At 48.9% G+C, this 25478-nt stretch overlaps 1 protein-coding gene across 1 annotated transcript in view; it reads right to left on the bottom strand.

The window, feature by feature from the left end:
• LOC127574426 (laminin subunit alpha-3-like) overlaps nucleotides 1-24854 on the bottom strand; it is a 304580-nt gene extending 279726 nt beyond the window's left edge. Inside the window, 2 exon segments of the mRNA XM_052023432.1 lie at nucleotides 11616-11768; nucleotides 24597-24854. Of these exon segments, the coding sequence (XP_051879392.1) occupies nucleotides 11616-11768; nucleotides 24597-24851 (408 nt within the window). The 5' untranslated portion in view covers nucleotides 24852-24854.
• Nucleotides 24855-25478: the final 624 nt, after the last annotated feature.

The following is a 25478-nucleotide window of genomic DNA, read 5'->3' as shown; positions in this document are numbered from 1 at the left end:
CGCGGTGTCGGAGCAACGAGGCCCAAGATGGCGGCGGGCCTCGTCTTTCCGAGCGATGGGGAGAACCCGCGCGTGGGAAAGTCCTGATGACGCAGGACTTACGTCATTACCGGTTGTTTTGGGTGGGAACATTCTCCCTTAAAGGGCCCACGCAAGGCGGGAAAATAAACCAGTTCTGTTTGGCAATCCTCCGAGTAGAGTCTTGTTTTATTCCGCGGTAGCAACCGCTACAACGGCGTTTTAATTGATTCTAATGTGTTATTATTTTGATGAAATATGGAAACAAAACCAATTTTCTAGCGTTAATGACAGAATTTGGTTGAGAGCTGAATGTCTGACTGGGGAGTTTGTGACTTTGAAAAATGACAGATGTAATCACCCATTGTCACTGGGGTGATGCCAAGGTACAGAGTTCTCCGGCATTTACACTCCGAAGGTGAAGGGAAGAGAAGGTTTGGCAGTTTAACTCCAACTGTTCCCCAAATCAGTGCAGTGGGAGAGAAATTTGTCATTTGTAAGCACTTGTTTCAAATCTTTGCCTGCACAACCTGCTAATTACACCAATTAATGTGCTCAGAACTCTGCAATTAATCTTTACCCAGTGGAAGAGAATACTACCATAGTTTAAGACAGGAAGGAACTTCTAAACATAAGAACATCAGAAATTAGGAGGAGGAGGAGGCCACTCAGCCCCTCAACCCTGCCCCACCATTCAATATGATCATGGCTGATCTCCTCTTGTGTGCCAGTTCGCCATGGTCCTCAACTGCACGATCTTTCAAAAATGTCTCTACTTCCTCCTTAACTACCCCCAATGCTCCAGACTCTTCAGCCTTCCGGGGTCAAGAATTCCAGAGATTCACCAGCCTCTGCGAGGAGAAGTTCCTACGCACCTCAGATTGAAATGACTGCCCCTAATCGTGTTAGTAAGTCCCCTCCTTCAGCTCTCCCACTGGTGGAAACATCTCGACATCTACCATCTCATGGCCACTCAGGATCTTGAACTTCTCTCCTGAGATCACCCCTCCTTCTTCTGAACCCCAAAGAACACAGATCTAATTTATTTAGCCGCTCGTGTTAGGAAACCCTCTCACCCCCAGAATTAGCCTGGTGAATCTCTTTTGGACTGCCTTGAACGCAGTTTAACTGCACCGGAAGAGTGCACAGTACTCCAGGTGTGACCTCACCAACTGCAACACTACTGCCCTGCTTCTAAACTCCCAACCTCTTACAATAAAGGCCAATATACCATTTGCCTTCCTGACCACTTATTGCACCTGCCTGTTAACATTTTGCAATTCATGTACAAGATCTCTGCAACCTGCTCTCAGCAGATCTATCCCTCTGTACCTCGATCTTCTGCAGTCTTTCTCCATCTTGATAAACTCTTAAACTACTGCACTTTCCAAACAGTTACCAAGATCATTTTGCACAGATATATCCACAGAAAGACTTGCACTAAATTGCTTATTTATCTTGCACAGTTTCAGGATGTCTCAAAATGATTTACAGTCAATGAAGTACTTTGGTCAGCATAGGAAACCCAGTTTGGGTACAGCAAGATCCCACAGAAGGCGATGTTCAATTTAAGCCACTCTCCAAGGGATATTTATTGGTCACAGGGGACTGGGGGGAATGTTCCCTTGCTACCTTTGGAATGGTTTCATTTATAGCCACCTTGAAGGGAAGAGGGGTGTTTAAACTTCTCACTGCACCTCTTTGCAGCACTCCCTCAGATTCCGTACTGAATCTGGGAGAGCACTGCATCAAAACAGCAGTACAGACATAGGCAACTAATTGTTAGCATAACGCTATTACAGCGCCAGCGACCTGGGTTCAATTCCGGCTGCTGTCTGTAAGGAGCTTGTACGTTCTCCCCGTGTCTGCGTGGGTTTCCTCCGGGTGCTCCGGTTTCCTCCCACATTCTAAAGACGTACGGGTTAGGAAGTTGCGGGCATGCTATGTTGGTGCCGGAAGCGTGGCGACACTTGCGGGCTGCCCCCAGAACACTCTCAGTAACACAAAAAGACACATTTCACGGTATGTTTTGATCTACATGTGACGAATAAATAAATATCTTAATTAGATCACAGCTTACATAGTGTATACCTCTGGTCCCCACATTAAAGAAAAGATGCGATTGTACTGGTGAAGATACAGAGGAGATTTGAGGAAAAACTGGAAAATTGTGCCGGTGAGGAAAGATTGAAGTAGAAGAGGCAGAGCTGTGTGCATTTATGAAGGGCTCAGTTTTTACCCCCTTACTAAGGGACAGAGCAAATAGGAAGGACCTCTGTCCCTTAGTAAGGAGGGTAAAATCCAAGAGACAGAGATTTAAAATCATTGGTGCTGGGATCAGAGGGAAAGCGAGAATCTTTAGAAAGAGTGCAGAATGAGGTTTACCAGGATACTGCCTGGATTAGAGGGTGTGAGCTATAAGGAGAGGTTGGACAAACTACAGTTGTTTTCTCTGGAGCGTCAGAGGCTGAGGGGAGACCTGATAGAGGTTTATAAGATTATGAGAGGCACAGATAGAGTAGACGATCAGAGTGTTTTTCCCAGGATGCAAATGTCAAATACTAGAGGCCATTCATTTAAGGTGAGGGGGGAAAGTTTACAGGAGATGTGCGGGGCAGGTTTTTTTTTACACAGAGAGTGGTGGGTGCCTGGAATGGGCTGCAGGGGTGGGGGTGGAGGCAGATACAACATTGGCATTTAAGAGGCTTTTAGATAGATACATGAGTATGCAGGGATTGGAGGGATGTGGATCATGTGCAGGCAGAAGGGACTTAGTTTAATTTGGCATCGTGTTCAGCACAGACATTGTGGGCCGAAAGGCCTGATCCTGTGCTGCACTGTTCTGTGTTCTATGTTCAATATCCTTACCCCAGTGGGTTGGGGGGTGGGGGTCTGAAAGGGTGGGAGAGGCACAAACCCCCCCCCGCCCCTCATTGCCACAGTACTGGAATGTGGAAGGGCCATGACTTGCAGGGCTACAGACCCAGGACTGGAGGGTCGGATCAGGCTGGAAGCTCTTTCTTGATCAGAACAAACATGATGGGCTGAACGACCTCCCTCTGCTCATCAACACTTAAGGGTCTTGCCATTAACAGTTTACTGTCTCTTTTCATTTGATCTCCCAAGGTGCAACACTTCACATTTGGACGGGTTGAGTTCCAGCTGCCATTTCTCCACCCATATGTGCAACTGATCTATATCCCGCTGTCTGCTTTGCCAGTCTACTATGCTATCTACAACACTACCAATCTTCGTATCATCTGCTAATTTACTAACCCACCCATGTACATTTTCATCCAGGTCATTTATAAACATCACAAACAGCAGAGGTCCCAGTACAGATCCCTGAGGAACACCACTAGTCACAGACCTCCAGCTAGAATAAGTCCCCTCAACCACTACCCTCTGCCTTCTACGGGCAAGCCAGTTCTGAATCCAAACAGCCAATTCACCGTGAATCCCATGCATCTTAATCTTCTGGATGAGCCTCCCATGAGGGACCTTGACAAACACCTTACTAAAATCCACGTAGACAACTTCCACAGCTCTACCTTCATCAATCACCCTCGTCACCTCATCAAAAAACTCAATCAAGTTAGTAAGGCAAGACTTGCCCTGCACAAAGCCACACTGACTGTCCCTAATCAGGCTATTTCCAAATGCTCATAAATTCTATCCCTCAGAATCCTCTCCAGTAACTTCCCTACCACTAACGTGAGACTCACTGGTCTATAGTTACCAGGATTATCCCTGTTCCCTTCTTGAATAATGGGACAACATTAGCTACTCACCAGCCCTCTGGGACCTCGCCTGTGGCTAGAGAGGACACGAAGATATTGGTCAAGGCCCCAGCAATCTCATCTCTTGCCTCTCTCAATAACCTGGGGTATATCCCATCAGGCCCTGTGGATTTATCCACCTTAATGCTCTTTGAGACCTGAAACTACCTCCTCCTTTATCTCGAAATGCCCTAGCATATTAGCACGACCTTCCTATCCTCCACGTCCTTCCCCTTGGTAAATACCGACGCAAAGTACACAAAGGACCTCACCCACATCCTCCGCTTCCCAGTACATGTTCCCTCCTTTATCCTTGAGTGATCCTACCCTCTCCCTAGTCATCCTCTTGCTTTTGATGTATGTATAGAATTCCTTAGGATTCTCTTTAATCCTACTTGCCAAGAACTTTTCATGGCCCCTCCTGGCTTTCCTAATTCCCTTCTTGAGTTCTTTTCTGGCTTCTTTAGACCTGATAGAAATATATAAAATCATGAGAGGCACAGATTGAGTAGGCAGTCAGAATCTTTCCCCAGGATAGAAATGTCTAACATTAGAGGACATGTATTTAAGGTGAGAGGGGGAAAGTTTAAAGCAGATGTGTGGGATAAGTATTTTTTTTTTACACAGAGAGTGGTGGGTGTCTGGAACGAGCTGGAAGCAGAGAGGATAGCGGTGTTGTAGGGGCATTTTGTCAGGCACAGGAGCAGGCAGGGAATAGAGGGATACGGATGGTGTGCAGGAAGACAGCATTAGGTTTAATTTGGTATCACGGTTGGCATGGACATGGTGGGCCAAATAGCCCATTCCTGTTCTACGTTCTATGAAGTGTTACATCTGTTCCTTCCTCCACGGATGCTGGCTGACTTGTTGGGTCTGGGGTGTACAGTGGAAGAGGACTGGAGGAGGGCAGTGACCTCACCAGGGTCCAGGCCTGGAGAAGGTTACTGAGAGAGTGGGGGGAGACTTGGAAAGTCAAGTGACAATTTGTACATTCCCAGATCAAGAACATTTGGCTCATAATTGGTTTATTATTGTCATGTGTACCGAGATACAGTGAAAAACTTTTATTTGCGTGCCAACCAGACAGATCATTCCCGCTGCCTCAGTTAAGCAGCAAACATAATCAAAGACCCCACCCACCTGGACATTCTCTCTTCTCCCCCCTCCCATCGGGCAGAAGATACAAAAGCCTGAAAGCACGTACCACCAGGCTCAAGGACAGCTTCTATCCGGTTGTTATAAGACTATTGAATAGTTTCCTAGTACAATAAGATGGACTCTTGACTTCACAATCTACCTTGTTATGACCTTGCACCATTGTCTGCCTGCACTGCACTTTCTCTGTAACTGTAACACTTTATTCTGCATTCTGTTATTGTTTTCCCTTGTACTACCTCAATGTACTGATGTGATGAATTGATCTGTATGAACGGTATGCAAGACAAGTTTTTCACTGTACCTTGGTACATGTGACAATAATAAACTAATTCCAATCCCATACATAAATACATCAAGGTACTAAAAACAATAACAGAATGCAAAATAAAGTGTTACAGTTACAGAGAAAGTGCAGTGCAGGCAGACAGTAAGGTGCAAGGTCATAACGAGGTAGACTGGGAGATCAAGAGTTCATCTTTTAGTGTATGAGAGGTCTGTTCAAGAGTCTGATAACAGCGGGATAGAAGCTGTCCTTGAGCCTGGTGGTACGTGCTTTCAGGCTTTTGTATCTTCTGCCCAATGGGAGGGGGGAGGAGAGAGAATGGCCAGGGGTGCACATTCTGCAGATGTTCAACGGTGAGGGAGGTACGTACTTGGTTTTGTTTGTTATTGGTAGAGACTCAAATAAGTCGACACTACATCATGTACTGTACATTCCATCTACCCCTTATCAATGCTCAAAGAAACATGAGCTGCCAATTCTTGGCTCCTTCATTAACCAGGCTGGTTCAGGGGGCCTCAGATCACTTTGGTCTTGAAAGGAGCGAAGCTGAACTTCTGTTAAGTGCTTGTATTGTCTGGGGCTATTGCTTATCTGTAACATTTAATAAATCTCCTCCATGGTTTGCAGCATCGTCCAAGGTCTGATAAGAACATCTATTGTACCGCTTTCTGAAATCTAGAGAATCATGCATCTTAGGAAATATTTAGTGAGATAGATAATGCACCAGGCTTCCTTTTGTCCCCGCTCTCGCTGCGGTGCAGGTAGTGAGAATTTGACTCCATTTCACTTTCCAAGAAGTGACGGTTCACAAAGGAACTGAAGGAGGCCATTCAGCCTGTTAAGCCTGTTCTAACATTCAGTTTCAACACACAAAAAGTGCTGGAGGAACTCAGCAGGTCAGGCAGCATCCATGAAGGGAAATAAACAGTCAATGTTTTGGGCCGAGACCCTTCATCAGGACCGGAAAGGCTCCAGATTCCAGCATCTGCACATTTTTTCTGTACTGCTCCAGATTCGAGCATCGGTATTGGCAGGCACGATAGTGTAGCGGTTAGCGTAACACTAATACAGCGCCAGCGACCCAGGTTCAATTCCCACCGCTGTCTGTAAAGAGTTTGTACATTCTCCCTGTGTCTGTGTGGGTTTCCTCCGGGTGCTCTGGTCTCCTCCCACATTCCAAAGACATATGGGTTAGGAAGTTGTGGGCATGCTATGTTGGTGCCGGAAGTGTGGCGACACTTGCAGGCTGCCCCCAGAACACTCAATGCAAAAAGATGCATTTCACTAATGAAGAAATCTTAATCTTAATCTGCAGGATTTCTTGTGTCTCTGTCTGACATTCAGTTTGTCAAGGTTGCTCCCTATCTCCTGTTCCATTGCCAAACTAATAAAAATCCACCAATCTCAGTCTTGACATTTCTGATTGAATCCCCTCAGACTCTGCAGCACCTTGGGTGAGGGAGTTCCTGACTGCCCTTCGTGTGATGAAGTGTCTTCTGACTGCAGAGGTACAACGGGACAACACACAGGGTATAAAATCATGAGGGGCACAGATAGGCTGAATGCACTCAGTCTTTTTCCCAGGGAATCAAGAACTAGAGGGCATAGGTTTAAGGTGAGAGAGGAGAAATTTAATAGAAACTTGAGGGGCAACTTTTTTTGGACAGGATGGTACATATATGGGATGAGCTGCCAGAGGAAGTGGTTGAGGCAGGTACAATAACAACTTTTAAGAGACAGTTGGACAGGTCCATGGATTGGAAAGGTTTAGAAGGCTATGGGCCAAACGCTAGCAAATGGGACTAGCTTGGATGGAGCATCTTGGTCGGCATGGACCAGTTGGGTCGAAGGGCCTGTTTCCATGCTGTATGACTCTAAGACTCTGACTACAATACTGGAGAAACTCAGCGGGTCAGGCAGCATCTATCGAAAGAAACGAACAGTCGACATTTCAGGTTGAGACCCTTCATCAGGACTGAAAGATTGAGGAGAGATGGCCAGTATAAAGAGGCGAGGGGAGGGGAGGGGCAAGAGCTGGCAGGTGATGGGTGGATCCAGGTGGGGAGGGGTGATGGGCAGATGGGGGAGGGGGGAGTGGGAGCAGCGACAGAGGCTGGGAGGTGAGAGGTGGGGGTGACAGAGGGCTGCAGATGGTGGGATCTGATAGGAGAGGAAGGTGGAGCGTGGAGGTGGGGAGGGCAGATGGGAACAGTGGGGGGGAGGGGACCCAGTGGGAAGGGTGTGTGGGCGGTGGGCAGATGGAGAGGGTGGGGGAGGGGGAGGAAACAGGGTGATGGGGGTGGGGGTGGGGGGGGTGTCGGAGGAACTGGGGAGATCAGGAGGAGAGAGGAAAGGGACAGAGGGGGAGCAGGTTCCCTGAAGTTGGAGAATTCAGTGTCCGTGCCGTCGGGATGTAGACTGCCCAGGGGGAATATGAGGGGCTGTTCCTGTGGGAAAGACTGAAATGGATCTGGGAAGTGATATATATTCCAGGATCTATGGTCAGAGATAAAAGATGGAGAGAGCGTGATGGTCTCAGGCTGATGGTCTCAGGCTGATGGTCTCAGGCTGATGGTCTCAGGCTGATTTCTGAGTCTGGGAGAAATATTACATTTTCTAAACAATCAAATTGTCTTGGCATCAATCAAGTTATAGCCAACCAGCCCCTCAACATAAAAACACATCATCCACTGTGACGAATCTCAACTCAAAGATAATATTTTTACTGTCAACATTAACATGAACTGAATTGAGAGATTACTGACGCACTTAATCTTAGTTGTTAAGTCTACTGGAATATTTATGAACAAATGGTCTCAAAATAATTCAATAAGATATGAATAGTTGTCTGTGTTCTCATAATTGTACAGTATTTTTAAAGAAAACAATCAGAGATAAAAGATTGTTTGTGCAGTGAGTGGATTTTAAGAAGCAGCAAAACCAACAGTTGTAATGGTGTATAAACAATGCCTAAAAACATAAGTTCTCTGGAGTGTAGATGAATGGGAGATGTTCCAACTGAAGCATACAAAACTTTTACAATGATTAACAGGGTGGATGTGGGGATAGTGTTTCCCCTGGCTGGGGTGTCTAGAACCAGGATTCGCAGTCTCAGAATAAGGGGTCAGTCAGAAACATAGAAAACCTACAGCACAATTCAGGCCCTTTGGCCCACAAAGCTGTGCCGAACATGTCCCTACCTTAGAAATTACTAGGACTACCCATAGCCCTCTATTTTTCTCAGCTCCATGTACCTATCCAACAGTCTCTTAAAAGACCCTATGATATCCCCCTCCACCACCGTTGCCGGCAGCCCGTTCCACACACTCACCACTCTCTGAGTAAAAAACTTACCCCTGACATCTCCTCTATACCTACTCCCCAGCACCTTAAACCTATGGACACAAGCCATTTTAATTCCAGTTCCCATTCCCACACCGACATGTCTGTCCACAGCCTCCTCTACTGCCAAGTTGGAGCTACAAGCAGACTAGAGGAATAGCACATCATGTTCTGCCACGGGAGTCTCCAACCTGATGCCATGAACATCGATTTCCCTAACTTCCAGTAACCACTCCCCTCTGTCCCCATTTTTCCCCTTATCCCATCGGCCCCATCACTCTTCCCCTCCCCTGCCCTCTCGATCTGCCCGTCACCCACTCATTCCTCCCTCCAGTTCCCCTCCTCCCCTTTGTTCCATGGTCCACTGTCCTCTCCTATCAGACTCCATCTTCTTCAGCCCTTTGCCACCTCCACCCATCACCTCCCGGCTCCTGACATCATTCCCACTCTCCCCCTCCCTCACCTACCTATCACCCCCCCTCACCTGGATCCACCTTGACCCAGCTCTTGCTCCATCCCTTCCCCCCACCTTCTTATACCGACTATCTCCAGTCCAGATGAAGGGTCCTGACCCGAAACGTCGACTGTCCACTTCCCTCCACAGATGCTGCCCAACCCACTGAGTTCCTCCAGCGCTTTGTGTGTCGGGTCAGTTATTTAGGACTGAGATGGGGAGAAGTTTCTTCACCCAGAGGGTGGTGACTCCATGGTAGCATCTGCTCAGGAGGCTTGTTCAAGACAGGGGTCAACAGAGTTTTGAACACTGAGGGAATCAAAGGAGATTGGCTTGGTGCAGGAAAATGGCACTGAGGTGAAAGCTTGGCTGTGATTTTATCGAATGGAAAAGCAAGCATAGTGGGGTGAATGGCCAGCTCCTACTTCTGATTCATATCATGTTCTAGAGTAGAAAAGCTTTCAAAGAAGCAACAGGCAGTACTGCTGCCTCACAGCTCCCGTGACCCATGTTCGATGCTGACCTCGGACGCTGTCTGTGCGTGGAGTTTGCACATTCCCCCTGTGACTGTGTGGGTTTCCCCCGGGTGCTCTGGTCTCCTCCCACATCCCAAAGGTGTGCGGATTTGTAGGTTAAAGGGTCACGGTAAATGACCCCTTGTGTGCAGATTGGTGACAGGAGAATCAAAAAGTTAAGAAGAGTGCATTTCATTCTTTATCTAACACAAATCTACCACCAACTTCACACTCCAATTAAACCCTTAAATAATTAGCCATTTGTTTCAGATAAAATTTCAAGTTTTACTTTTAATTTTTATCATTTGTTTTGAATTCATGTTTAACTGCTTTTGCTTCATTTGCTGGAACATTGAACGTTTAAATACTTTGGAGTAAATTAATTACTTAAACATTCAAAGTTCCAGCAAATGAAGCAAAAGCAGGAAATGGTCAGCAAGCAGGAATTTAAGGTTTTACTGAGCGACATGTACGTGTGTTGGAGTGAGTCAGTCCTGCTTGCTCACCACAGTCACCGAACCACAAACCAAGACAATCCACCCATTGAGCCCATACCAGCTCTGTAAATTACATCTCCAGTTAGACTGGCAAACAATCTGCTAGAAGAACTCAGCAGGTCAAGCAGCACAAGATATTTATGCATTAGTCACATGTACATCGAAACACACAGTGAAATGCATCTTTTTGCGCTACTGGGAATGTTCTGGGGGCAGCCCGCAAGTGTCGCCGCGCTTCCGGCGCCAACATAGCACGCCCACAGCTCCTAACCCGTACGTCTTTGGAATGTGGGAGGAAACCGGAGCACCCGGAGGAAACCCACGCAGACACGGGTAGAACGTACAAACTCCTTACAGACAGCAGCGGGAATTGAACCCGGGTCGCTGGTGCTGTAATAGTGTTACACTAACCACTACATCTGTGGCGGGGAAAGGAACTGTTGATGATTTGGTTTGAAAGGTCAACAGTTCCTTCCTCCCACAGATGCTACTCAACTTGTTGAGTCCCTCCAGCAGATTGTTTGTTGCTCCAGATTCCGGCATCTGCCGTCTCGTCTCCATTTACACCCGTCTGCTGCTCTTCTTCCTAATTTTCTCCTTTCCAAACATTTATCCAATTCCCTCTTGAATCTGCGTCCACCACCCTTCCAGTCTCATGTCCCAGATCACCACAAGTCCGAGTGCAGACAGTGCTCATCATGCACTCCTAGGGGGTGTGAGAATTCCCTTCCATCTGTTAACAGACCCTCCTGCCGCTGGGAACAAGTTCTTGTTGCTTGTTCTGTGGACATCCCCCTCATTACTTTGAGCAACACAGATTTTAGACCTGCCCTTAACCTTGCCGGCTCTGAGAACAACCACAGCCTCTCCCGTCTCTGCACAACCAAAGCCTCTTGTTGCTGAGACCACTCCAGCAAATATCGTTGATTCATCGTATCACAGAGCGATAGGGTCCTACAGCGCAGAATCAGGCCCTTCGGCCCACCGTGTCCATGCCGACCATTAAGTACGCATCTACTCTGATCCCACCTATCACCACTTGGTCCATAGCTTCCTACGTCTTGAAGATTCAAGTGCTCGTCCAGATACTTCTCACGAGAGTCTCTGCCTCCACTGCCCCTCAGGGAATGCGTTCCAAATTCCAAACACCCTCTGGGTAGAAGAGTTCTTCCTCAGATCCCCTCAAAACCTCCTACCCCTTTGCCCTCTAGCTTTAGACTCTTTTTCAATAGGGAAAAGTTTCCAGCTATCTGCCCTATCTGTGCCATTCATAATTCTGGACATCTCATCAGCCCCCTCCACTCCAGGGAGAACAGACCCAGCCTCTCCGGTCTCTCCTCGTAACTGGAACACTCCATCCCAGGCAGCACCCTGGTGATTCTCCTCTGCACCCTCTCCAGTGCAACCACCCCCTTCCTACATAGACTGAGGAGACCAGGACTGCACACAGTGCTCCAGTACTTCCGTCCGCACCCACCCTAAGCCTCCCTGAAGCGGTATGTCCAGAAAAAGAACAACAAATGTGTCAGCCAAGGATGGATGACCATCTCCTGGGAATCAAGTACTGACCTGACCGAAGTTGAGGGTGACGTTGACTTGATTGTAGTGGAGTCCACGGGAGAGAGGTGGACTCTGCCACCAGCGCTCGGTGCCGTCGATGGCATTGCTGATCGCGTGAGCTTTGTACGCATCATCGGACAAACAGTGATCACAGAACTGCCCCTGAAAAGGAAAGAATTTCAGGGTTAATGTAAATCTAAAGAAACGACTCGCATTTAATTCTGAAATGGGCTGTATATTCAAGGAATACTCATAGCAGTTAGCGTAACGCTATTACAGCGCCAGCGACCCAGGTTCAATTCCGGCCGCTGTCTGTAAGGAGTTTGTACGTTCTCCCCGTGTCTGCATGGGTTTCCTCTGGGTGCTCCGGTTTCCTCCCACATTCCAAAGATGTACAGGTTAGGAAGTTGTGGGCGTGCTATGTTGGTGCTGGAAACATGGTGACACTTGCAGGCTGCCCCCAGAACACTCTACGCAAAAGATGCATTTCACTGCGTGTTTCGATGTACATGTGACATATCAGTCAGCATATTAACTAGAGCATTACTTACCCAATTAAAATAATAATAAAGCTCCAATGAACCTGAAGCATTAACCTGGTTTCTCTCTCCACAGACGCTGCCTGACCTGCTGAACACTTCCAGCATTTTCTGTTTTTATTTCAGATTCAAATCAGCTGCAGTTTTCTTTTGCTTTACAAACAATAAACCAAGCAAAGGACTTCTCTCTCTCTCCATAGTTCTGCAGTTTTTGATTGATCCTTGATCCTCATTTTCCCTCTGTGACTATCACCCTGAGGCGTTTAAACCCTCCTGATGTCTGCTGCCCTCATTGTTGGGGAATTGGTTTATTATTGTCACATGTACAGTGAAACACTTTGTTTTGCCTGCCATCCATACAGATCATAGAGTCACAGAGCAATGCAGCACGGATACAGGCCCTTCGGCCCAACCAGTCCATGCCGACCACGGTGCCCACCCAGCTAGTCCCAATTTCCTGCGTTCGGCCCATATCCCTCCAAGCCCCGCCCCTCCATGTACCTATCCAAGTGTTTCTTAAATGATACTGTTGTACCTGCCTCACCCACTTCCCCGGCAAATCATTCCAAACACAAGTACATTGAGGTAGTACAAGGGAAAACAATAACAGAATGCAGAATAAAGTGTTACAGTTACAGAGAAAGTGCAGTGCAGGCAGACAATAAGGTGCAAGGGTAGATCGAGAGACCAAGAGTTTATCTTTATTATACAGGAGGCCCATTGAAAAGTCTCATAACAGCGGGATAGAAGCTGTCCTTGAGCCTGGTGGTACGTGCTTTCAGGCTTTTGTATCTTCTGCCCGATGGGAGGGGGGAGAAGAAAGAATGTCCAGGGTGGGTGGGGACAATGATTATGTCGGCTGCTTTCCCAAGGCAGCGAGAAGTGTAGACAGAGTCCATGTTGGGGAGGCTGGTTTCTTCCAGATTAACCCATCGGAACCTTCCATTAAAACCCAACAGCAGAACAGGCTGCACAGTGCAGACTCTCAAGCAGGGGGTGTGCTGGGTGGGGATCGAGGACAAGGCGACAGAACTTTGAATGTACAGCTTGGCTGCTTTGTTGTTAGTTTATTTGTTTGCTCAGTGGCCTGAGCTCAGAAGGCAGTGAAGAATAGAACATAGAACATAGAACAGTACAGCACAACACAGGCCCTTCAGCCCACAATGTTGTGCTGACCTTTAAACCTTGCCTAAGACTATCTAACCCCTTCCTCCCACATATCCCTCTATTTTAAATTCCTCCATATGCTTATCTAGGAATTTCTTGAACTTGACCAATGTACCTGCCTCCACCACCACCCCAGGCAGCGCATTCCATGCACCAACCACTCTCTGGGTAAAAAACCTTCCTCTGATATCTCCTTTCAACTTCCCACCCATTACTTTAAAGCCATGCCCTCTTGTATTGAGCATTGGTGCCCTGGGAAAGAGGCGCTGGCTGTCCACTCTATCTATTCCTCTTAATATTTTGTACACCTCTATCATGTCTCCCCTCATTCTCCTTCTCTCCAAAGAGTAAAGCTCGAGCTCCCTTAGTCTCTCCTCATAATGCATCCTCTCCAATCCAGGCAGCATCCTGGTAAATCTCCTCTGCACCCTCTCCAACGCTTCCACATCCTTCCTATAATGAGGCGACCAGAACAGGACACAGCACTCTAAGTATGGTCTAACCAGAGTTTTGTAGAGCTGCATCATTACCTCGCGGCTCTTAAACTCGATCCCTCGACTTATGAAAGCTAACACCCCATAAGCTTTCTTAACTACCGTAGCCACCTGTGAGGCAACTTTCAGGGATCTGTGGATATGGACCCCCAGATCCCTCTGCTCCTCCACACTGCCCAGAATCCTGCCATTAACTTTGTACTCTGCCCTGGAGTTTGTCCTTCCAAAGGGTACCACCTCACACTTCTCCGGATTGAACTCCAGCTGCCATAAGAATGAACCACATTGGTGGGTCTGGAGTCACATACAAAGCAGACCAGCTCAAGAACGGACCAGGTACATTTTATAGAACAACCCAGTGGTTCTGTGCTCACCGTTACTGAGATCAGCTTTAATTGCTGATTTTCCAGTTACTTGTGCTGAAAATCTGCAACTGCCTCAGCTGTGGGATTCCAACTCACTCAGTAGTGGAACCACCATGCTCAGACACACTTCTCCCTACAAAGGCCAGTAGGAATTGACAACCCCCTACCCTCCCACAACTCTCCAAGCTCCCACCGTCACCATCCCCACCCTCAACGTTCCCACCACACACACTCACCACCACTACCCAGGTACATAACACTATGAGGGGCATAGATAGGGTAGATAGCCAGAGTGTGCTTCCCGTGGTAGGGGTGTCTAAAACTAGAGGGACGGGTATTAGTATTGGTTTATTATCGTCATTTGTACCGAGGTACAGTGAAAAACTTGTCTTGCGCACCGATCGTACAGGTCAATTCATTACACAGTGCAGTTACATTGGGTTAGTACAGAGTGCATTGATGTAGTACAGGCAAAAACAATAACAGTACAGAGTAAAGTGTCACAGCTACAGAGAAAGTGCAGTGCAATAAGGTGCAAGGTCACAACAAGGTAGATCATGAGGTCAGAGTCCATCTCATTGTATAAGGGAACCGTTCAATAGTCTTATCACAGTGGGGTAGAAGCTGTCCTTAAGCCTGGTGGTACGTGCCCTCAGGCTCCTGTATCTTCTACCTGATGGAAGAGGAGAGAAGGGAGAATGTCCCGGGTGGGTGGGGTCTTTGATTATGCTGGCTGCTTCACCAAGACAGAGAGAGGTCAAGACAGAGTCCAAGGAGGGGAGGCTTGTTTCCGTGATGCACTGGGCTGTGTCCACAACTCTCCGCAGTTTCTTGCGGTCCTGGGCAGAGCAGTTGCCGTACCAAGCCGTGATACACCCAGATAGGATGCTTTCTATGGTGCATCGGTAAAAGTTGGAGAGAGTCAAAGGGGACATACCGAATTTCTTTAGCCTCCTGAGGAAGTAGAGGTGCTAGTGATGAGAGGGGGGGAGGTTTAAAGGGGACCTGAGGGGTAAATGTTTCACTCCCACAGTAGTTGGTGTCTGGAATGAGCTGCCAGAGGAGGAGGTGGAGGCAGGAACAGGAACAACGTTTACGAGGCCTCAGACAGGTACTGGAATGAGGGCAACAACCAATCTGCTGGAGGAACTCAGTGGGCCAAGCAGCAGCTGTGGGGGGAAGAGGGGAGATGGCCGGTATAGAGAGGGGAGGGGGAGTGGTGAGACAGGGGCCCGAGGTGATTGGTGGACTGAGGAGAAGTGTGAGATGACAGGGGAGGGGAGCGGGGGTGGAGTTGGGAGACAGTGACAGGTGAATGATAGATGGAGGCAGGCAAACAAAATGAGAGGCAGATGGTGGGAGGGGAGTGTGAAGGTGGAGACCTTAGTATCGATAGGCACGACGGTCAGCATAGACATGGTGGGCCAAAGGGCCTCTTTCTCTGGTGTACAACTCTGACTCCATGACACCCCCCCCCCACCCGCCATCCCATCCTACCCCCATAACACCCCCCAATCAGCCCTAATCCCCTCCTCCACCCCCTCACCCCCACCTTCACACTACCCACCCCACCCCCTCAGCACCAAAGGGCTGCTGGATCTGGGGGGTCAACTGTGAACCAACAAAAGAGTGGGTAGATGAAACCAAGGGACAGATGGATTGAATTCAGGGACTGGATGAAGGGGCAGAATGTCCGTCTGCTGTTTGAGCTGAGCTCTGCTTTCTCAAATATCCATACATCAACCACAGTGCCACACAGAAGTGACCATAACCTGGCCCTGCAGGACAAACACTGGCCCACATTGTCATCAAACGTCCCACTGGAGCTCCAGTGTCTGGTAAAGGCTCCAAGATTCACTTCAAAACAAAAAGGGCAGGCACTGTAGTGTAGCGGTTAGCATAATGCTATTACAGCGCCAGCGACCCGGATTCAAATCCGGCCACCGTCTGTAAGGAGTTTGTACGTTCTCCCCGTGTCTGCGTGGGTTTCCTCCGGGTGCTCTGGTTTCCTCCCACAATCCAAAGACGTACGGGTTAGGAAGTTGTGGGCATGCTATGTTGGCGCCGGAAGCGTGGCGACACTTGCGGGCTGCCCCCAGAACACTCTGCATAAAAAAGATGTATTTCACTGTGTGTTTCGATGTACGTGTGACTAATAAAGGTATCTTATAAAAAAGAAAAATTCCAACACAGCAGCAAATTCCTCCTCCTCAGCGTGCAGTGAGCCGACCTTGGAATACAAATAATCATTCTCCCCACATTTCCTCATAGAATACTACAAAACTGTTGCACAGTCAAGGACTTACATGCTAAATATGTAAAGACTAAGCTCCTTTACTTGTGGGTAAGCTCCTTCTGTGGTAAGTTACAGTAGTTGAGAGAACCTCACAATATTTCCAGCACATTAACTGTCTCAAACTAGAAGGCATGTATTTAAGGTCAGAGGGGGCAAGTTCGAAGGAGATGTGCAAGGCAAGTTTTTTTTACATCAAGAGTGATGGGTGCCTGGAATCTGCTGCCAGGTGTGGTGGTGGAGACAGATACAATAGAGGTGTTTAAGAGGATCTTAGATAGGCAAATGGATGTGTAGAGAATGGAGAGATGTGGACCTTGTGCAGGCAGAAGGGATTAGTTTAGTTAAACATTTATAAGATAAGATATCTTTATTAGTCACATGTACATCAAACACGCAGTGAAATACATCTTTAGCGTTGAGTGTTCTGGGGGCAGCCCGCAAGTGTCACCACGCTTCCGGTGCCAATATAGCAGCTGAAGGGCCTGTTCCTATACTGTACTGTTCTGTGTTCACATTCAGCTCTTCTCATTTCCAAACCTACTGCCACAGATTAAATTGGACCTTGGACATCGGGTGATTGATATTATTTGGCTAAGTGATGACTCAATTCATTGGAAAGGCCTAATTAGGGGAAAATTACTGAATCCATGTGCCAAATTATGTGAATTACCAACACATATTAAAACAGGCTATTCAGCCCGTAACAGTCATAGCTTCACAGAGCAAAACAGCACGGAAAAAGGCCCTTCAGCTCAACTTGTCCATGCTGACCAAATTGCCTACTTGAGCTGGTTGCATTTGCTTGCGTTTGGCCCCTATCCCTCTAAACCCTTCCTATCCATGGACCTGTCCAAGTGTCTTTTAAACATTGTAATTGTACCCGCCTCTGCCACTTCCTCTGGCAGCTTGTTCCACACACCCACCACCCTCTGTGGAAAAACTTGCCCCTCAGGTTCCTTTTAACTTCTCACAACTATGCTCTCTACCCCGCCCTGGGGGAAAGACGGTGACCATTCACCTTATCTACACCTCTCACGATTTTATAAACCTCGATAAGGTCGCCCCTCAGCCTCCTTCACTCCAGGGAAAACAGTCCCAGCCTATCCAGCCTCTCCTTATAACCCAAGCCCTCCAGTCCCTGCAAATTATTTTTTGCACCCTCTCCAGTTTAATGACATCCTTCCTATAGCAGGGCAACCAGAACTGTACACAGTGCTCCAAATGTGGCTGTACCAACGTCTTGTACAGCTGTAACATGACGTCCCAACTCCTGCACCCCATACCCTGACTGATGAAGGCCAGCGTGCCAAGCGCCTTCTTCACCACCCTGTCTACCTGTGTCGCCACTTTCAGGGAACTATGTACCTGTACCCCTGGGTCTCTCTGTTCTACAACACTCCCCAGGGCCCTGCCATTCACTGTGCAAGTCCTGCCCTGGTTTGTCTTACCAAAATGCAATGCCTCACATTTATCTAAATTAAACTCCATCTGCCATTCCTTGGCCCATTGGCCCAGTTGATGAAGGTCTCCCTGTAATTTTTGAGAACTTTCCTCACTATCCACCACACCACCAATTTTAGTGTCATCCGCAAACTTACTAACCATGTCACCTACATTCTCATCCAAATTGTTAATATAAATATTCACACACTCCCTCCCTCACACTCTAGACGTGATAGATCCTACTACCAAACATAATCTTTTGCTTTCTCCTTCATCTACCTTCATCTATCCGTCTCAATCATGCCCAGGGCAGCACGTTCCACATCAAAAACCTGCAGATGCTGAAAATCTGAGAAAAAAAAACAGAAAACACTCAGGAAGTCAGGCAGTATCTGTGGAGAGATTTTCAGGCCCAGGGACCTTCATCAGAACTGGGAAAGACAGAACACGAGTTAGATTTGAGAAACAGAGGAGTTGGGGAAGGGATAGTAGAACAAAGGAAATACCTCTGGTAAGGTGTGACTAATTGAGTTATTGTAGCAGAACAGCATTGGAAGCAGATTATGTCTCTTCACCTCTGTAATGTGTTAATATTGAGGCTGTGGAACATGCCCAGCACAGCAGACTATTCTGACAAAGAAAGGAAACAAAATGATGATAGACATTGATAAAAAGACTTAAAGTTGGAGAATTCAATATTGAGTCCAGAAGGCTACAACGTGCCCAGCAGAAGATGAGGTGATGTTCCTAGAACTTGCGTTGGGTCTCAGTCTAACAGTTCAGGAGGCCACCAGATGGCCAGGTCAGAGTGGGGTGGGATGAAGAATTAAAGCCATGGGCATCGGGAAGCTCAGGATCACTCCTGCAGCCTGTGTGCAGGGTCTCTGCAAAACAGTCACCCAACCTGCACTGAGTACAGGAGCTGGGTCGTCACGTTACAGCTGTACAAGACGTCGGTGAGGCAGCACCTGGAGAACAGTGTTCAGTTCTGGTCGCCCGGCTATAGGAAGCTGGAGAGGGCGCAGAAAAGATTCACAGGGGTGTCACCAGGACTGGAGGGCTGGCGTTATAAGAGACTGGACAGGCTGGGACTGTTTTCCCTGGAGCAAAGGAGGCTGAGGGGTGACCTGATAGAGGTTTATAAAATCATGAGGGGCACAGATGAGATGGATGGTCACAGTGTTTTCCCCAGGGTAGGGGAGTCTAAAACTAGAGGGCACAGGTTTAGGGTGAGAGGGTAAAGGTTTAAAGGGGACCTGCAGGGCAACTTCTTCACACAGAGGGTGGCGGGTGTATGGAACAAGCTGCCAGAGGAAGTGGCAGAGGTGGGTACAATTACAATGTTTAAAAGATATTTCAACAGGCACATGGATAGGAAAGGTTTAGAGGGATATGGGCCAAATGCAGGCAAATGGGACCAGTTCAGGTAGGCACCTTGGTCGGCATGGATGTGTTGGGCCGGTTTCCCTGCTGTGTAACCCTGTGACTCTAATGTAGAAGAGGCCACACTCACACCTTTCTCTCTCAACCCCTTTGTAGGTTGAATCAATGCATCCATTTTGTGCCAACCAATGCAACACGACACAGAGGGAACGAAGCCACAGTTCTCCAAGTAGGTTCCAGGGACGGCGGATACGAGGAGGATTAAGCAGACCACGGATAGACGGAGTATTTCTCTCAATGTGGACCTGGGGCAGGGAGGTGGCACTGAAGTAAAAGTTCAGCATGACCTTAGTAAATGGTAGAGCAGGTTCGAGGGGCCGAATGTGCTCCTCCTTCCTCTTTTCCTATGCCTTTATGTTTCGAACGTCTGCACATCAGACAAAATATTCTGCCGGAAGGTTAAAACACAAGAACTCAGCTCAGGTAGGCAACTTGGTCAGCATGGACAAGTTGGGCCGAAGGGCCTATTTCTGTGCTGTATAGATCTACGACTCTCTGACTCTGTGGGTAAGGTTTAGAGGGATGTGCTGTATAACACTATAACTCCGAGTAAGCATTTCTAAAGCACGTTAACATATTTTCAAGACTTCTCAAGGGTCTGCTTCAAAGCACAAACAATATTGTTGTGTAGATTAGCAGTTCTGAAGGGAATGAGGAAAAATGATTTAAGTTATTGGTTGCAATTTTGGCCATTTATGCTGAAAACAACAAGGCTAAGTAGTAAACCCTCTGAGGTGCCTCAATTGACAAAATTAGGTGTGTGAAGCCCTGCTGTGTGTGTGGTTTCGGTCCCTAGTTGAGAACGTTGAAGTGACTGCCAAATTGTGTCTCTACTTTTGTACGGATCTACTCAACAATAACCCACTTTAGTGCAGAACCTTTAGCTCAGGAAGTGACTCAAGGTGCCTCACAGAAGCAGTAACAGATTAGACAGCAGGTCAAAATGTTAGATGGGTGACTAAAGGCTTAGTCAGGGAGGTTGGGTCAGCATTTTATAGGAAAGGAGAGGTGGAGGGAGTCACCCAAGAAACTCCAGAGCTTCAGGAAGGGATGGGACTGGAGGCCAGGGTGAGATGGAAGCAAAGGTTTGCAAAAGAAAACCTGATGCAGGGTCTCGACCCGAAACGTCAACGGTTCCTTTCCCCCCACAGATGCTGCTCGACCCGCTGAGTTCCTCCAGCAGACTGTGTGTTGCCCCAGATGCCTGCATCTGCCATCTCTGGTGTCTCCGATCTCAAGGACTGTCATGCGAGAGGAAGTTACAGAGATGGACAGGCTGAAGTTATGCAGAGCTTTCAACGCGAGGGTGAGGTTTAAAAGTCTGAGCTGAAGACTGCGCGAGGCACAGCATTCATTGGAATGAACGGATGGACAGCTGAGGGTTTCAGCAGGTGGTAGGTGCAAGCAGTGGGAGAGATAAACAGAAGTGGAGCCACAAGATGCTGGAATCTGGAGCAACAGACGATCTGCCGGGGGAACTCAGCATCTGCGGAGAGGAATGGACAGTCGACGTCTCAGACCAAGACTTTTCACCTGGTAGAGGCAGGCCGGCCAAGCGATGGAGTGGGTATGACATCAGAAGCCCAGCACGACGTCGACTTCAGTCACGTGGTACGAGCCAGAATTAGTGGCAGAATACCACCAAAGTCAATGGCATCGGTCTTCCCGACATTCAGCTGGAGGAAAGTGGGACAAACTTTTGCTTGGATCGCAGGCAGAGAGGGGGTGGAGGGATGGGAGGGGTGGTGCTAAGGCGGAGCTGTGAGCTGTCCACGTACACACAGCATCAAGCAAAGAGCAGGAAATGGAAATAGAAGGGTTCAATTGTGTGGCCAATCATCCCATCATTTAACTTGTACTGTACCGGTGATCAGACCAATTCTGTGTGGCCCATCCCTTGCCCAATCACGTGACTGTCATGTCATCTTGTGACTTGTCACGTAGACCTTTCCCTCAATGTCAGCAAAACAAAAGAGCAGGTCATTGACTTCAGGAAGGGGGCCAGTGCACATGCTCCTGCCTACATCAACGGTGCTGAGGTCGAGCGGGTTGAGAACTTAAAGTTCCAAAGAGTGAATGTCACCAATAGCCTGTTTGGTCCAACCACGTAGATCCAACGGCCAAGAAAGCTCACCTGTGCCTCTACTTCTTGAGGATGCTAAAGAAATTCAGCATATCCCCTTTGACCTTCACCAATTTTTATCGATGCAGCTTAGAAAACATCCTATCTGGATACATCACAGCTTGGTACAGTAACTGCTTTGCCCGTGACCGCAAGAAACTGCAAAGAGTTGTGGACACAGCTCAGCACATCACGGAAACCAGCCTCCCCTCCATGGACTCTGTCTACACTTCTCACTGCCTCGGTAAAGCAGCCAACATAATCAAAGACCCCACCCACCCCGGACATTCTCTCTTCTCTCCTCTCCCATTGGGCAGAAGATACAGGACCCTGAGGACACGCACCACCAGGCTCAAGGACAGCTTCTATCCCGCTGTTATAAGACTATTGAACAGTCCCCTAGTACGATAAAATGGACTCTTGACCTCACAATCTGCCTTGTTATGACCTTACACCTTATTGTCAGCCTGCACTGCACTTTCTCTGTAACTGTAACACTTTATTCTGCATTCTGTTATTGTTTTCCCCTGTACTACCTCAATGCACCATGTAATGAATTGATCCGTGTGACCAGTAGGCAAGGGAAGTTTTTCACTGTACCTCAGTACATGTGACAGTAATAAACCAATTTACCAATTTATTTTGTCTCAAGCAATCTGTGTGGCTTGCAGATGACTTGCTTCCACCTGTGGTGACTTATCTGAGCCACAGGCTCTTCTGCAGACAGGGCAGGAGGTGGCCATAGGGGACACAAGAGGCTGCGGATGCTGGAATCCGGGGCAAAAAACAAAGTGCTGGAGGATTGGGCAGCATCTGTGGAGGAAGAGGGATGGTCAACGTTTCAGGTCAAGACCCTGCATCAGGACTGGGGTATTCTCTGCATCCTGGCACCATGTACAAGGTGCTGGTGAGGCTGCACTTGGAGTATTGTGCGCAATTCCCGTCGTCCAGCTAGAGGAAGGATGTCAGTAAACTGGAGAAGGTGCAGAAAGGATTCAGAAGGATGTTATCGGGACTGGAGGGCTTGGGTTACAAGGACAGACTGGATGGGCTGGGGTGACCTAATAGAGGTTTATAAAATCATGAGGGGCATCGATGAGGTGGATGGTCATAGTCTTTTCCCCAGAGCAGGGGAGTCTACAACTAGAGGACACAGGTTTAAGGTGAGAGGGGAAAAATTTAAGAGGAACTTTAAGGGCAACTTTGTTTTTTTACACAGAGAGTGGTGGGGATATGGAATGAGCTGTCAGAAGCAGTGGTAGAGGTGGGTACAATTACTACATTTAAAAGATATTTGGACGCTACATGGATAGGAAAGCTTTAGCGGGATATGGGCCAAATGCAGGCAACTGGAACCAGCTCAGAAAGACAACTTTTGCACAACAAGTTGTGTAAAACTTTGGTTGGGCCACACTTGGAGTATTGTGTGCATTTCTGGTCGCCCCATTACAGGAAGGTTTTGGGGAGGGTGCAGGAGAGGTTCACCAGGATGCTGCCTGGATTAGAGGGTGTGAGTTATAAGGAGAGGTTGGACAAACTTGGGCTGTTTCCTCTGGAGCGGTGGAGGCTGAGGGGAGACCTGATAGAAGTTTATAAAATTATTAGCGGCACTAACAGTGTAAACAGTCAAAATGTTTTTCCCAGGGTAGAAATGTCAAATACCAGATGACACGCATTTAAGGTGAGAGGGGCAAAGTTTAAAGGAGATGTGCGGGGCAGGTTTTGTTTTACACAGAGAGCGGTGGGTGCCTGGAACGGGCTGCCAGGGGTGGAAGCTGATACCTTAGTGGCATTTAAGAGGCTGTTAGAAAGACACATGAATATGCAGGGAATGGAGGGATGTGGATCATGTGCAGGCAGAAGGGATTTAGGTTAATTTAGCATCGTGTTCGGCGCAGACCAGAAGATATAGGAGCAGAATCAGGCCATTCGGCCCATCGAGTCTGCTCTGCCATTGGATCATGGCTGATTGTGGGCTGAAGGGCCTGTTCCCGTTCCTGTGCTGTGGGTGGGCACTTTATCAGGAGGAGAGACCCACACTGGGCTCCTGATCCATGGACTCAGTCACCACCCCAACCCCTCCCCGCCCTGTCCTGGGACGGACTGACCCGTCCATCTGACCTGAAGGTGACCCATGGATGAAGCCACAGCCAGAGTCCCCCGCCCACGCTCAGAGGGAACCCGCATTCTGACCCACAAAACCCCTGCAAAAGGCAGAGGATACACCTGGAGGTACCCAGCAGGTCGGTCAGCGCCTGTGGAGGGAGGGGGAGAGATATGGAGCATGAATTCACTCCCCACGGACGCTGCCTGGCCCCCCAGCCCCGAGCACTGGTGGTCTTCATGGCAGCGTCCTGCTGATGGGGCCAGACGCTTGACCCGGGGTCCGGACCCTTGACCTGGGGACCAGACATGATCAGGAGTCAGACACTTGACCCCGGGGCCAGACACTTGACCTGGGGCTGGAACTTTGACCCCAGGGCTGGACACTTGACCCCAGTCCTGGGCTGGTGCAGACGTGCAGTTGTTGTTGCATTGCAACACCTGCACCCCCCAGAAACGTCCCCTTCCGACCCCCGCCTGCAATGGGGCAGGGCGGGGTACAAATGTACCGACTGGGGCAATCGCAGGGGGGATGGGGAGCAGCTGGACAGTGGCCACTCCCAGGAGGGGTGGGCAGGGGCAGGGGCCGGAGCCCTGCACCCTGTCCCCTCCCCCCACTCTGGACCACCCTCACTGGGCTTCCTGCTGACCGCTCGGGGGGGCCGGACACTGGGTCACCGCGGCCGGTGGGTGTCCGGGACTGTCCCGGGAGGGGCAAGGTTCAACGGTGGCTTACACACTCACTGCGTGCTCACTCACACTGCCTCACACACAGTCCACACACAGTCACACACTGACTCCCTCCCCACTCACTCCCACACAACCCCTCCGCCGGCTCCCCCCCCCCCGACACTCACTCTCCAACCTCCCCTTCCAGAACCCCCCCTCACTCGGAACAAACGCGGCTCCCTCCGCGCACCTTCCAATAAAAGCCACGCAGCGCGGGCTCGGGGCACTCGGCCCATCGGATGTTTGCCAGCCCCCCTCTGCCCGACCACCCTGCTCCCCCCCCCGATACCTGGATGGTCTGGCTGGAGGCGCCGGCGGCCGGCCCGCCGACCAGTTTACAGTACAGGTCCACCCGGGGCCGGCCCGTCCCGTCCTCTCCACAAGTGGCCGTGGCCGAGATGTCGGCCCCCTGGGCGATGTTCAGGTAGGGCGGGTGGAGGCTGAAGCCGTTGAGGCGATCGGGCGCCGATTGACCACCGGCTGCCCGGCCGGACTGGAGCAGCACCGCCCAGAGCAGCAGACGTGCCCTGGACCCTCTCGCCATCTTCCCGAGCACTGCGCTCCCTCCCTCCCTCCCTGCAGACCAACCACACACCCTCTCCCTGCCCAGGAACTGGGAGACGCGAGGAAATCCTGGCTGAGCGGCTCTGGCAGTAATCATTGTTCCAAATTCTATATTTAGAACCTCGTTAAAAAAAATGCCCTAATTGGAATTTATATTTGAAGCCTCATTTTTGTTGCAAAAGTTATATTTTTTCTGACCATTAACTGCAAACTGCGCGTTTGCATTCCGCGAGTAAGTACATTTGGCTGAACATTAAATTGCATGCACTCCTGCAGAGTAATGCGAGTGAGTTGGCTTGAAATGAGGGATAGGATCGGGCTCCGGCCAACCGTACTTCGCACACACAGAAAGGTGGATAAAATCCTAGAGCTTTTGCACTTTCTGTGAGTTTTTCTCCCCCTGAGCAAGTTCTGGCCGCTCCGGTGACTCGCCCCCATGACAACCTCCCCAACAAGAGGGATGGTAAAATATCGAAAGTTCTGGGAAACTTCGGTGGTTGTACATTGAACTCCTTGGCCCTCGGCCAGGGAATGAAATCCAGGAATAAAAGGCAATGTACAAGCCCAAACATACCTTTCCTTACAGTGAGAGTGCCTGACATTCTTT

The sequence above is a fragment of the Pristis pectinata genome, chromosome 9 (genome assembly GCF_009764475.1).
Source record: "Pristis pectinata isolate sPriPec2 chromosome 9, sPriPec2.1.pri, whole genome shotgun sequence".
NCBI lineage: Eukaryota > Metazoa > Chordata > Chondrichthyes > Rhinopristiformes > Pristidae > Pristis > Pristis pectinata.
Note: the sequence above shows the minus strand (reverse complement) of the source record. Positions and strands in the feature narration are given on the sequence as shown.